This window comes from Zalophus californianus, chromosome 2 (genome assembly GCF_009762305.2).
Source record: "Zalophus californianus isolate mZalCal1 chromosome 2, mZalCal1.pri.v2, whole genome shotgun sequence".
Lineage (NCBI taxonomy): Eukaryota > Metazoa > Chordata > Mammalia > Carnivora > Otariidae > Zalophus > Zalophus californianus.
In genome coordinates this window covers 164855718-164870004 of record NC_045596.1, presented here as the reverse complement: position 1 = coordinate 164870004, position 14287 = coordinate 164855718, and the positions used below count along the sequence as shown (strand labels likewise).

The window sequence follows — 14287 nt, the reverse complement described above, 5'->3', positions numbered from 1 at the left end:
ATTGAAAATGAAAATACAAGTTCCCATCTAAATGCAAGGCAATAACACAGAACGTTAGCTTTTTCCCTGCCATTGTTTTTATTCTTATTTCTCACAGGTGCTTTGGAAAGGAGAACAGCCTCAGAGTCCAATTTCAAGGATGAGGAAGACCAGAGGACAGTGATGGTAAGAATCAGAATGTACACGAACCCCCCCCCCCCCCCCCCCGCCCCAACACACACACACAAGAAGCAGCAGCAGACATTCTTTTTTGGCTTAAGAATGAATACTCCCTGAACTTCTGTTGTAAGTTTTTGTCAGAGTCTTTCAGCAAGTTATTGTTAAGGTTTCTGAGTTTGTCTGAAGCCCCCTCTACAGGGAGGCTGAGTGAAGGAAGTCCTTTCATATGAAAGTTAACAAAAAAGGACCAGGGATGGGGCGTGGTGGTGGTGGTGGTGGTGGTGGTGGTGGTGGTGGTGGTGGTGGTGGTGGTGGTGGTGGTGGATTAAGTTATAGGGCCGGTGACTGAGTAAAACACCATATTTTGAGCTTTCACCATATTTTTCCCACACACAGCCTCACTTCAAATGAGATCTGCCCTCACTGTTGATGTGACTTCTGGTAGACCTCAGTGACAGCCAGAGATTCTAAGTGAAGAATTTTGAGACTTCTTTTCTTTCTTTCCCTCAACAAAGCCAGCCTTTGAGGAAGGGCAACGTGAGAACAGGGAGCAGTGGACAGGTGGTCAGGAGACGTAGTTTTTTGTCTCTGTGTTTTTTATTTGTTTGATGGTTTTCCAGAGTTCTCTCACTAACTAGCTACAAAACTAGAGTCACTCTATTTAACTGGATCTCAGTTTTCCCATCTGTCAATTGAGGTGAACCAGATCAATTGTAAGGTCTCTTGTAACTTCAGAAGTTAATTCTTCCTGGGGTGCCTGGATGGCTCAGTTGGTTGAGCGTCTGATTCTTGGTTTCAGCTCAGGTCATGGGATCAAGCCCTGCGTTGGGCTCAGCGCTCAGTGTGGAATCTGCCTCAGATTCTCTCTCCCTCTCCCTCCTGTTCATTCTCTCTTTCTTTCAAATAAATAAATAAAATCTTTTTTAAAAAAGTTAATTCTTTCTTATAAAGAAAAATCAGGCTGAAATGGAGGAGGGAGGGGGCTCACTTTTTGCACTGGTGCCCAAAGGCATTGCTGGGTCCAAGACAATCACACATCAGATGCACCAAGGATGGTGAAAAGAGGTTGCTCCTGAAGGGGAAGGAGCTGTAGGGGTTTGTGTAGACTGGCAAAGTGCCGACTCACCCGCCCAGCTGAGGCCAAGGTGTTCTGATATAATAGCCATCTTCATATCTGCTCGGTCTGTCCCACTGAGGGAACCTGGGGAGAAGCATTGGGTTGCAGTCAGTCCTCTGGGCAGGACAGGCCATCAGCAGGTGTGAGTAAATGACCTTAGATGGAGGCTCAGCTCACGGGCAGCCCTCAGCGTCCGCTGACCTGGTGGCCAAGCCTGTGCAGGCTGGGTGCAGGCCGGGGCCAAAGCCTCCACATGCTGTGCTCACAACGGGCTAAGCTACTCTAGGAGTGAGGGGGAGTGATGTCACCTACAACCTTCTGGAAAGGCGGCGACACACATTGCCAAGAGTTTATACCCAGTGAGGATTCGCTGAGAATGCTGTATCTCAGGGCCAACGGCGTCAGAGTCCTTCTCCTCTCATCAGCACCGCTCACCTGCAGAGGGAAGACAAAGAAAGGGGACTTGGGGTCTGGGGCGTCCCCCTTCTTGGAGCTGCTTCAAGCCCACAGGCCGTGCGGTGGGGCGTGATGCCCGTCCTGGCAAACGGTAAGTAGCCCTGCTTCTCTGGAGCCGCGACACGAAGAACAGAAGTGTGCAAAGAGGTCGGGGCAAGAGGGAGTGATGAGATTCACATACTTTATTAAGAATAACCAGAATGGCAAGCTCGTGTGGCCCTTACCAGGTGCCAGGCCCTGTCTGATGCTCGCCACGGCCTCTGGGTAGGTATTAGTACGACTCCCATCTCATGGATGAGGGTACTGAGCCATAGAGGGGTCAAATAACTTGCCCAAAGTCACTCAGCCAGTAAGTGGTAGAGCTGGGGTTTGAACCTAAAAACCAAGTCTTTCTTTCTGGGTCCCTTTATACTCAAAAGACCCGTTTTCGGTACTGGCCCGAGGCCTAGCACCCCAGCTCTGCAGAGAAGCACCCAGATGCTTGCTCAAGGCTGCAGGAAATCCTCTTTTGAAAGGGAAGTTGGTTCACACCCTCCCTGGACAGTAAAGAGAAACTAAGCCACGGACATAGGGCCAAAGCCCTGCTTTTTCCCTAGCTGGCCATGGAAGGCTCACAGCACAGCAGCAAAAGAACAACAGGAACATGGAGACGCACAAGCCCTCCAAAGTCCCTGGTGCAGCGGTGACTCTGAGGCTCTTACAGGGACGGATAAATCAACATATTTGGTCAGGACGCCTTTGCTGAGCTCAAAAATCTGGGTGTTTGCAGGGGCTGAGACACCAGGGCTCCCTTCTCTGAGGGCCTGGCACACTGGGGAAGATAAGCAAGTACATGAAAAAGAGGCTTGAAAAAACCTCGTAAATGGCCAGTAACCTCGAGCAATTCGACACCTGGTTCTAAGCCTCAGAGGCCTCAGACAAGGGGTGCCATGGTAGATGCCTGTGAGGCTCCTTCTGACCTTCGAGAAAGATCATCCTAGAGGGCTCAAGGCCCACAGTGAGGACACGCATACTGCTGTCTGATACTGGCATTGCTCCTAGCTTGCAGGAAGGCCTGGGGTGCGCTCTCCCTGCCCAGGCCAGTCAACTGTCCCGAGGACAACCAAGAGCCTTCCTGGACCTCAGGGAACTCAAAGGCAGCTTTTCAACAAGAAGTCCTTTGGAAGCACTTGACCTTGAGTCTGTACGGGGACCCCCCCCCCACCCCCCAGCAAGGGCCCTCCTCAGGGGGCAGCTCACCTTGGTGCAGGGGGGCATGGTGATGTTCAAGTGGCAGAGAATGTGCTGGGCATCCTCATACTTCATGGCCTTGCGCAGAAATGACAAGGACCCTGCTGGTTCTCGACTGCTGTCCCTCACCTACATTCACGCACACAAAAGCAAGCCTCGGGGGGCTGTTCCAGAGGCTTAGAGATTTCTGCCTCCCAAACCCCCTCGACCCGGAGGATTCATCGGCACCTTCACAGGTATGGCCAGGCGGTTCTCCCGAAATGACTGGAACTGGAAACTCCGCTGCTGGGCAGCTTTTCTGACGGGTACCAGGTTCCCAAAGAGCTCTGCGAAAAGAGGCATTCCTTCCAGAACCTGCAGGAGGAGAAAAGCAAATACAGCTTGTCGGGGAGACATGCCTGCAAGTCCCGTCCTGCCTCCAGCTCTGGTCTTTCTTTCACCAGCTCACGCCCCATCTACCACACGAGGCACAGGGGCCGTGCTCTGGGAAACCCCACCATTTGTTTTGAAAAAGGTTTTGTTTCCGAGGTTATAATGAGCGAGGCACGCCTTCTCACTTCAAAGGATTTTATAATAGGCAAGCGTCTTTGTATATCTCTGGGTGGTTGATCAGAATTGCCATCTGAGTACTCTAGAACTCCACTGAAGGGTCATCATAGGGCTTCCCCAGGAGAGCTGGGTCTCTTTTTACACCTGTCCAGGAAGGTTTAGTTTATGGGAAGTGCTACAAGGACCACGTTATATTGGAATCTCACCCATGGATATAGGAATCCTTACTGCGCATATGCACGGTTCGAAGCCATTGAACTTCATGGGTTTGATGAAATTATCATCAAACCCATTTGACAGTTGAAGAAATTGAGGCCCAAAGAGAAGAAATGTTTCATCCAGTTAGTTCCCGAATTGGGACTAGAGGTAGGGCTCCAGAGTGCCAGCCCTGTGCCCTCAGCCCCCTGGGAAGGCTCAGAACAGACTCTGAGGGCAGACGTTTGGAAGGGTCCTGGCTCCTTGCACGTCTTGACACGACAAGTCTCCTGGGGTCAGGACTAAGTTCCGATCTAGTCCCTGGTCCTTTCTCCTCACATCATTTGTCCAGCTGTCCTCCCTGCCTCATCGGGGTGCTACCAGAACCCTGGCAGAGCAGGTAAGCTCGTGTGCTCGGGGCTCAGACTGCTCAGACAAATCCTTTCTCTACCTTTTCCTCAGGTGCATGACCTTGGAGGGTGACTTCACCTCTCTGGGGCCTGGTGCCCCAGTCTGCAGATGGGGATCATAAGAGCACACCCGCTGATGAGACTCAGGGGAGATCATGCTAGCTTGGCACAGCCAGTCACGGTACCTCTATGTCCCTGCTCCGAGCCACCTCGATGAAGTTCTCATGCTGCTCCAGGGTCTTGTCCACTTTGTCATCTGTCATGCAATAACAGCGCAGACGCCCTTCGCGGGGGTCATTCATCTTGGCAAAAATGACAAACTTGGCCATGTAGGGCACGGCGGTGAGCTCCTTGTACAGCAGGGAGGCGAAGTTCACAGCTTCGGCAGTCCGAGGACAGTCGGACAGCCAGAACCTAGAAAGAGGGGGCTGATCAGAAGCATGTTCCGGCATGCCCGGTGGAGAGCTTCATCTCTGTGCCCACAGAAGGAGCCCGTGCGCCACAGGGGTGGCCGCTCTGATGGCCCCGCTGGTCGGCGCGGGGCCTCTGTGTGCAAAGGGGCAGTGGAGGGCCCTCCCTCAGGTTCAAGCCCGGGATGGGCGGGTCGAGGCGGGAGGATGGGGCATGAGTGGGGGCCGCGCCGACCCCCCTCGGTGCAGGGGCTGCAGCCCACCTGGCAGAGACGTTGGTGGTGAAGGCAGCGCACTCGTTGGCATACACGAGCTTGGTTGTCCCCGTTATATCTTCCCACTGGGCTTGGTCTGTTCCTCCTGCAACAGGAGCAGAGACGGGCTGGGGGACAGCGTTCAGAGGGTAGACAGAGCTTGGCGAAATGTAAGGGCAGAGCGTGGAAGGGCAGAGCCGGGGACACCTGTGTGGCCCTGAGCGCACCTTTGTTCTCATACTCTCCTCCTCCTGGTGACCCCTTCTTCTAGGGGCCAGAGGGCTAGACCACGGAGGGGGCTCTACCCAGACGGATCGCCCCTCCCTCCATCCCCTAGGGAAGCCAAAGCAAGCTGATGGCTGGCTTCACCTTCTCCCGTTTCCCCTGAATGTGGCCACAGGGAGCCGCTGCCGCCTGGAAGATGGCACAGAGGCAAAAGGGGGCACCTCTCACCAGTGACACTGCAGAGCAGGCGAAGGCTGGTGGTGTCCCCCTCGCCGCTGTCCCTTGGGTTGTCCGTCCAGGAAGGAGGGAGCGGGATCCGAAGCCCAATGGGGCGGTAGAACTTCCGGCGCCGTGGCTCCACGGTGACAATGGGGCTGAACGTGGCCTGGTTGCCCAGCAGTTTGGTGACCAGCTCATCTGGTACGGGCTGGGCCTGTGAGGCATCAAAGGTGGACCCTCAGCCTCGAGGAGCAGAGGGGCTTGTTCACGAGGGGAAGCACACCCCCAAAGGGAGAGCAGGCTGTTTATGCAGAGGGCAAAGTCTCCCCGGGGGGACGTCGGGGGCCCTCCACCATTGGACCACGCAGATCTGTTTTGATGAGCACAAGGCCTGTGTTGGGGTTGACGTCACTGCTCAGCTGTCTTTCTGGAGCCCCCTTCTCCCCCTTTCCCTCCTGCTCCTCATTCCCGGGATGACACGGTCCTTGCTCCACATTAGTTAGCTCTCCAGAAGAATCCCCTTGTAGCTGAATGCACGATCAGGGGCTTTCTGCAGCGTAACAAGGAGCACCTGTCTTTTCCTACCCACCCGACTTTCTTTTGAGCTTTAAGGTCACACCTCTAACTGGAATTTTAAGGCATTAGACAAAAGTGGGGGGATGTCCTGGGGAAGAGGGTCATCCTCCCGGGGGCCTTGAATTCCTCCCAGCCTCCGTGAACTCTGAGTTGCTGAGTGGGGGGTGAGGAGGAGGGCTGTGTCACCTGCAGAGCCAGCTTCACTCTCTTGGTAACAGCGTTTTCCGGGAACGTTGCCTGCACCAGTGGGACCAGCTTGCTCTTCAGGAAGCCCCCTTCAGGGCCAATGGTGTCATAGTCCTGGCAGAGCCGTGACATGATCACGAAGTACAAGGGGAAGTCGGTGGTGATGATGCGGCAGACCCTCTTCTTCTCCAGCTCCTCCAGACTCCCCAGCTCTGGAATCACACAGCACGGCGCCGCCCCCTGTCACGCTGGGCTCAGGCTCAACCACTGAGTCCCCAGGACCTCTGCATCCCTGGTGCCCTCCCCGGGCACCCCCTTAGATGCTCCAGAACTGGACCTGTTGGGGCCATCCCCAGTCCCTCCCACCCTCCCAAACTCCAGGCGGCCCCAACAACCGCCCCAAACGGGCAAGCTCAAATCCCACCTTCCGGAAGGAGGGTGCCTTGGGGCTGTTACCTTCGTCCATCCCATTGAGGATCTGGTCCAGATCCAGGTAGCTCTCTCCATGGCGGTTCCTATGTTCCTTCCACACGGAGCCGTTTTCACTGCGCAGCACCACAAGCTCGCGGTCCCCACGGCCATGGGAGGCAAAGTGGGGGATCTCTACGATCACGGGGCTGAGGGGACAGAGCAGATGGGGGGCAAGGGGCCTGGGTGTGGGCGTGCGTGCCTGCCGAGAGGGGGCTGGGCCCTGGGAGGAAAGCACAGGGGAAGGGGGACAGTGCGTCCCCGCCTGGAGGAAGAAGGGATCCTGCAGCCATGGCGAGGCCCCCCTGGGGCAGGGCGGACAGGGGAGCAGACCCGCCTTGGGTTCCCGAGATGTTCCGAGGGCCCCTCACTCACGGCCAGGCCCCCGAGGAACAGCGAGCACAGGATTCCACCCCATTTCACAGGGGGCCCTCCTGCCACGGCCACAGCGGAGGCTCGCACATTAACCTAGCCCTCGGACCTGAGGCCCAGAATCCCCGGACGGGGCACCAAACCTCTCCTAGCCTCAGCTGCCTTCTCTCTCCACCAGTGCCGATGACACTTCCCTCAGAGGGAGGCTTCAATGACTACATCAAAAAGGGAAAGTCAACACGAAAGCACTCTGCAGGCTATGGTGGGTGGAAACTCGGTGGCAGGGATGGCAGTGCACAAAGATGGACGGGCAGGGCCTCCCGGGCAAGACCTGCCCCAGCATTACCATCCCTGGTGCCTGGTGCATAACAGAGCTCAAGTAGAACCCCACACTTCGCTTTGGAAAGGGAAAGGAATAGGTCTCTGAAGCCCATTAATCTTGTCCTTGGGGGCAATGCTGCAGGGCTGTCTTCTAGATATACCATTTTAGAGCTTAAAGAATTAAACCCTTGGGGGGCCCAAAGTAGCCCTGTCTTCTCAGTACCCTTCCCTAGTGTCCTACAAGGTTTGAGAGGAGTAAGCTCCCCCTGGGCTATGGTGTATCTGGGAGAAGGGGAGTCCGAGCTCCTGGTTCTGCTCCTCGGTCAGGACAGCAGAGAACTGAGATGGCTTGGGGCTCCGGGGCTCGCCTCTCCCTCTGCCCTGCGGCCGGCCTGGCTCTGGGTGGTTGCTGCTGGGGCGGCTGCGACCGACCAGTGGGGTGGGGACAGGTTAGGGACACGTGCCGCGCACATGCATGTCCAGCTCGAGTGACCTCTCACCTTAAGAACTGGGCCCCCGTGGGTCCCAGCGCAATGATCCTGCTGGCCAGGCCCTCCTCCTCAGCCAGCGGGGGCGGCGTGCTCAGCTTCTGGGGCTTGACCAGGCGGCAGGTGATGCGAGTAGGTGCGGCGCACGTCCGGGGCGGGATCACCACCCGCAGGCCATTGTGACGACTGCCCCTCATGGAGCCTCCTCGGGCATCCACCATGAAGCTCACCAGAAACCTACGGCACAGGCAGACCCGTGTCGGGCTTCTGTGCACTCTCTCTGAGACAGGGAGAGCGAGGGCCCAGAAGCCACGAGGCCCCGTCACAGGGGTCACTCACCCTGTGTGGACAGGGCTGGCCACTGGGCTGATGTTGTCTGAGGTCTCTGTGGCCGGGCTGCTGGGGATGAGTGAGTCTTCGTCATACTCCTTAGATGCCTGAGGAGGAGAGAAAGGCCAATGGCCCCATCACTTCCTGGACCACGGGAGCTAGTCCCGCCCAGCTGGTGGTGTTCCGGGCTGGGGAGGCTTGGGAGCATCTCCTTGCCAGAAAGCAAGTGACCCAGAGGAAGTATTCCCACACACTCACCACTGACCCTTTTGGGACAAGTCTTTCCTGGAGTCGAAAAGGAAGCACAGACTTCTTCCTACCACCATGGCTTCTCCTTGGCTCCTTTTAGGTCCCACATCTACTGCACAAACGGCAGACCCACCCGCTCTTTCCTCCAGCCACATCCCAGTGTGAAAACCCTGTTCTAGGGAGCTTGGTTTTCGAAGACTCACCACCGGAGCCATGCACCATCACCTACTAGCTACTTAGCTCGGGCAAGTGACTTATCTTGCAGGCATCTGAGATATAGGAGGTGACCAGAGCAGACCCTACCCTTGGGGGGCTTCCTGTGGCCTCATCTGCAAATGGGATGGTCCCTGCCCCTCAGTGACGCTGTGGTGGCAGAGACATGGGGTTGCCACACATGGGGCCTTGCATATCACAAGGACTCAGGAAAGCCAGCAGGGTCTGCATCTGGCCCTCGGCCCTTTCTGGGTTTATTCCCAACTCTGCTCTCACTCCCAGGGGCCTGATGCCCTTGCCCCTCTCTGTCGCTGGTCCAGTCCACCCACCCTCACACCTTGCCTCCTACACGAAGCTTTCCCATGACTCTAATCCAGAAGGCTTCACGCGGCACGATCGAGCACCAGGACAGGGATTCTTCCTGCATTCTGGGTTAAGTAGCTTCAGATATCTGAGCCCACCCTTCCCAGTTGGCCCATCTGCTCCTAAGGGGCAGGCTTGGGTCTCACAGTTCTACGTCGAGCCCGGAACAGGGCATGGAGTAGGAATCCAGGAATACCCGCTGGCTTGAGTTCATGATTTAGTAAGAAGCTGAAGAGAATGGGTTGGTCACAGAACAACAGGACATAGGCTGACTCGGTGACTTTCTAGTCTTTGGCAGCATCCGGGGAATATGCCAGAGCTGTGCCAGGGCCATAGTTGACCCTATCTCCCAAATGCCTCCACGTGAGTGACAACAGCATCACAGCACTGTGACATACCCTAGCATGGAATGGCTGATGGGACAGCTTCCTAGCTGCCTTGTCCCTGCACGCCACCTCTGTGCGGGGCTATGGCTGCTGCCGTCACACCCGGAGTCCCGGGGTGGCGAAGGCCAAGACCGGCCATGGCTGGAGATGGGCCATGCCCGGCTTGGTTACCAGGCCTCAGGGCAATAATCTCCAATCTCCAAACGTCACACTGCTTTTTATCCTAGAAGACCCCCTCGCCGTGGGGAAAAAAAAAAAAAAGGTACCAAATAGCATACAATGAAATCAAGGGGAATTAAATTGTTTGAAACCACCCTACTGTTTTTTGGGACAAATTCAGGTGGCATCCAGGGAAGCCGCAAGTTGGGGACTATGATGACTAACAGTCCCCCTGGGAGCACTCTCTGACGCCCCTTCCTGTCTGCATTGGTCTTTTCAGCTCCCAATAATCCCTTGAGGAAGGGGAGGCAGAAACTGTCCCCCTTTATAACGGATGTGAAAGAGAGGAGGTCCGTTCCTGTGTGTGCAGCTCGGCCTCAGCTGCCTCCCCAGCACCGTGACCCGCTGCGGGGGCACCGAGCCTGTGCCCAGGGTGGGGTGGTGGTGGCTGTGGCCGGGACAGCACGGGCTTTGGAGCCAGAATTTCGGAGCCTCTCTTGTGTCTGGACGAGCGTGTTTTGCACACTCTTGGGTCCTCGGAGGCTCCTATCATTCATATCTGGGGTAAGAACTCGGGCAGCATGGGGGTCGGCAAGGGACACATGGAAGCAAGGATCTAAGAGCTTGGTAAGCGCCACAGGCTTTAGAATTCGTAGTTGCTATTGTACTGCAGGTCATCTCAAAACCATCACTGTCCTGGGGTACCCGCTCTCCGCCGACGGGAAAAAAGAGAAAAGGTGCTTCTTACCTGTTCTGGCTCTTCCGATCTGATCACCACTGTCTCAGGTGTGACACAAGGGATCCTCGGGATGGCTGGAGATTCCACCCTATATGCCCAGAACATTGGGAAATCAAAGGGATGATCCTTCTAAGTGGCCCCCATCTACCACGGGAGGCCTAACAAAACAGCTCTGTACCCCCGTGATAACCTCTCCCACCTGCCCCCGTTGCTGCACCCCAAAGCGCCCATCACACAGGCAATACTTCCCAGCCTTGCACACAGACCAGCCTCTTCCCCTCGCCTCAGAGCCTCTCCCCGGGGCCCAGCTGACCTTCACAAGCCAGGTGAAGGGGCTGCCTCCTGCACGAAGCCTTCCCTCACACTTATCAACTCCTTCTCAGTCTCACAGCCCTTACTGGTAGGATCCTCACTCTGGCCTTAACATCTCATTCTCTGGGTGTGTGTGTTGTGATCCCACCAAATAAATCGGTCAGTTCTTTATGAACGATCAAGTCTCGTATTTCTTTCTAGCTGATGTGCAGTAAGTACTAATGATGTTGAGTTTTGGGATTTATATTTTATCCAATAAATACTAACTGATTAACTATTCTGGGGTTTCACTTCCCACTGGTCCACTGCCCTGTTTAGTAGAAGCTGTGGGACTGAGCCGGCACACGTCTATTTTTTCAGAAAACACTGAGGACTTGGTGTTTCTACAGAGTTGTCGCTTTTAGACTTATTTGCCAAACCTCCCTGTGTGCCGAGGGACCCACATGGGAATAACTCCCTGCAGGGTGAGGGAGGGATGTGTTCCAGGCAGACACAAACCCTCCGTGGGTCTCCCTAAGGTGCCATGATGACAGAGGGACATGGTCAGCGTGTGAGCTTAGCTTGGTCACCATTGTGAATGTGAACCTTCCTCAGGGGACCTTTCTGGTGGGAAACTGGGGGTGCAGGAGAGGGAAGGGCTGTGAATAGGAGACCGAGAGAGGGAGGCAGAGAGTTGGGAGCAGGTCACGGAAGACGAAGGGACACACACTGCCGGACAGCATGCCATAAGGGGGGGCCTCTGTGTCCCCATCTGGAGGTCAAGGCACAGAGCTCGCTGATCCTAAGGATGCCACAGTCTGACCACCCAGCATCCCATCCCCGTTAGTGGCACACGTGGCGCCTGGCCTTCTGCTCGGGCCTCCCTCTCCTCTGTGTCCCAGAGCTGGACCTGCACGTCCATGGTATGCCCACTCCTTACACTTGGTCCAGCTTCGGCACGAAATCCAGCAGCTCCTTCTCTTCGTCTATATCCCTGGAATCCTGCCTCTCAGCCTTGGAGTCGAGTTCTTCCCCTGAAACCACACAAGCTGATGTGAGGGACACAATGGAGATTTCCTCTTTCTTTTTAAAAAAGTGCTCTCCCACTCCTCTCAGTGCTGGCTCCCGAGGAGTGGAGCAAGGTCCTTGCTGCTCCAAGGGGACCACTAACAGCATCTTCGGCCAGTCCTGTTCCTCCAGCGCTGGTGCCCAGAGCAGGGCAGCCAGCTCCTCACAGCTCAGTCTACGCCAGGCTTTGTGGAAGACAAAAAATACAGCCCAGAAGGGACTGTCTCGGCCTGACAAGTCGTACCTCACAATAGCCCCCGCAAGGTATGCAGACACCAAGGAAAGAGTTGTTTCTGTCCTTTGCCACAGGGCACACTGCAGAAGGGTCAACTACAGTGGGACTGAACCCATTCATTCTGAAGGGCTCTAGGCTTTTTGGCAATGACAGCAGCCGAAACCTCATGATTTCCTAAGTCCCTTCCCAAAAGGTTCAAACTAAGTCTGCAAGCCAGACTGCCTCTTTGTGTCTCTCTCCTTGCTTGGACTGGAGTGGGAGCCCTCGACCTTGCAGTGTCCTTTCCTGTCACTTGGTGGTGAGTGGCCTGGCTCTGTGATCTGAAGCTGACAGAATGGAAGAACGGCTCATGCAGTTATGATCACGAACACGGTGGCATGGGCACAGACACGAAAATGGAGAGGCGGGAGCCACCCGCCTGGGCATGGATCTTACGGGCGCACATCTCCTGTTAGAGTCAAGCTCCTGGCTCCGAACTGTTAGCCATCGGAGGAGGGTAGAAAGCAGGAATGGATTAGTGAGAGCTGGGATTGCTTAGGGTGGGGTGCACTCGTGAGAAAGGGCCACAGGGAACAGAAAGTGTTTCATACCCATGATAGTTATATGAGCGGTTCCTGGAAAGCAAAGAAGAGCCAAGTTTAAGAAAGGACAGGATTGAAGTCAGTTAAAGCAAGAGGCATATCATTAAAGGGGATACAAAGGGAGCTTGAATCATCTCGCCAACACGGTTATACCACCAGGGGCTGGAGGGAGAATCCAGACCAACCCCACCATTTTACATCACAACGGGTCCCCTCAGACTTCCGTGAAGAGATGGGCTTATGTGGGGCAGGAAAAAATACTAAAGCACTCTGTGGGTCACAGAAGCTGAAACTCTAGTCGTTTCATAATAATAGATACACTCCAAGACTTACTGACCCACGATACACTCCAAGACTTACTGACCCACGATGGGGTCAGAAGTGTAGCTTGCTAAGAAAAAATTCTTCCAGAATTTAAATGAATAACTTCTTATTTGTTCAAAGCACAAGGAAAACCTCAGGCAAAACTTTATCGCAGTTTTTTACAGTCTGACAGTTGATCTGAGTAGAGTCATACTCCTTGTATTACATATGTAAACACATATATTTATGAAACTTCACGGAATTTTGTATTTTAATCTCTGAGATGTCGATTTTTCCTTCTCCTAAAATTACACTAAAGGAGTGTTTTTGATAACACACAACATCATTAAAAAGCGGGTCTCTCTGGCTTTGGTACAGACCTGCAGACTGAGGCTGTGCAGCATGGCAGGTAGCCGGAAGCCCCCAGCGAGGGAGGGCTCACCGTCCCCTGTGCTCCCTTCATCCTGACTTGCCCCCGCTTTTTGTTAATCCCAGACTTTACCTTCATCTTCAGAGACATCCAGGATCTCATCTACCGTCTCAGGGAAACTCAGCCGGTGCTTGTCACTGGTTAACTAAATTGAGAAAAAGCAGAGAATTCAACCCAACTAGAACAGTGGGCCATTTCACTGATCCAGCAGTTACCTGGTTATGACTGTGGAGGAAGGAAGTGGGAAAGGAGGTTTGTCTTTGCCCTCGGCCTGAAAGCTCAAGTCTGGCAAGGGGGCAAACAGGCAGCGCCAGCTTCCTATCGCCTTGTCTGCCCCCACCCCATCTTGCTGTTTGACCCCCCTTAGCTCTGCTCACAGCCCGAGCCTTCTCGCCACTAGGTGGCAGCACAACTCCGTGCGATGGAGAACACTCTCCCCGCGGGCCCCAGCCCCGCCTTGGCGTGGTGCTTCCTACCCCGTCCCCCGAAGGCGCTCCTCTTTTCCCTGAATAACCCACAGGGGCGCCCTGTCAGGCTATGTGTGTCGGGGGTGGTGGGTGCAGTGGAGAGGCGGACATACCACAAAACTGGGTTCATCCGTGACCACCTTGAGCACGTCTGTGACCGAAATGTAGCCCAAGCGCTTGGCTATTGCCAGAGGTGTGGTTCCATTCTGGGAGAAACGGCAGAGAGCGGATGACATCAGACAAGGAATGGACTCTGGGGGTAAAGCATTGCCCCTTTTACACAGACCAAGCTCACGTTCTAATTGTTTGGAAGGGTCTAGGTGGACACGTTGCACCTCGGAGCCCAGAGCAAGGCCCCTGCACATGCGTGAGCCCAGACGGGTGTTAGCAACGATGCTTGCAAAGACCGGGTACGGAAGAGAGGAGGGCAGTGATCCTTTAAATCTGGAGCACTGAGCGCGGGAGTTTTGAAACGAGAACAGGGGAAATCCTGCCGGGACATGCCAAGAACTGCCAAGAGGGAACCAAACCGACCAGAAGGAAAGGGTCCGGAAAGCACCATATGCAATTCTGGAATAGGAAAGTGATGAGCAACGCTGCTCACTGCTCCCAACACCGGTTCTTTGGGTGTCAGTTACTGAGCGTTAAAATAGTTAAAATAATCCATACACACTTCAATGAACTATGTAGGCCAATCAGAAATCACAATCACCAGAAACAGGGGAGGGGCGTATCTTCTACTCCTATTTGAAGAGACAGAGCTACGTGGAAGTAAATTGATGTTGAGGCTTTATTTTTCTTTTGAGTTCTCCAGTCCCAGGATGTGCCCTGGACCCCG

The 14287-nt window shown here is 54.8% G+C and overlaps 1 protein-coding gene across 14 annotated transcripts in view; it reads right to left on the bottom strand.

Annotated features, from left to right (window-relative positions):
• Positions 1 to 14287, bottom strand: part of ANK1 (ankyrin 1) — a 213347-nt gene that overhangs the window by 33851 nt on the left and 165209 nt on the right. For 10 of the 14 annotated variants that reach the window (XM_027597655.2, XM_027597656.1, XM_027597645.2 and 7 more), the window contains exons 21-36: positions 13563 to 13655; positions 13055 to 13127; positions 12259 to 12282; positions 11306 to 11399; positions 10084 to 10162; positions 7975 to 8072; positions 7648 to 7872; positions 6443 to 6603; positions 5987 to 6198; positions 5234 to 5438; positions 4790 to 4886; positions 4302 to 4530; positions 3191 to 3316; positions 2972 to 3091; positions 1633 to 1711; positions 1286 to 1360 (exon numbers count right to left, since the gene is read on the bottom strand). In XM_027597655.2, the coding sequence (XP_027453456.1) occupies positions 1286 to 1360; positions 1633 to 1711; positions 2972 to 3091; positions 3191 to 3316; positions 4302 to 4530; positions 4790 to 4886; positions 5234 to 5438; positions 5987 to 6198; positions 6443 to 6603; positions 7648 to 7872; positions 7975 to 8072; positions 10084 to 10162; positions 11306 to 11399; positions 12259 to 12282; positions 13055 to 13127; positions 13563 to 13655 (1990 nt within the window). The remainder of the gene's footprint in view (positions 1 to 1285; positions 1361 to 1632; positions 1712 to 2971; positions 3092 to 3190; positions 3317 to 4301; positions 4531 to 4789; positions 4887 to 5233; positions 5439 to 5986; positions 6199 to 6442; positions 6604 to 7647; positions 7873 to 7974; positions 8073 to 10083; positions 10163 to 11305; positions 11400 to 12258; positions 12283 to 13054; positions 13128 to 13562; positions 13656 to 14287) is intronic. The other 4 variants (XM_027597650.2, XM_027597654.2, XM_027597643.2 and 1 more) reach the window with 1 other exon arrangement.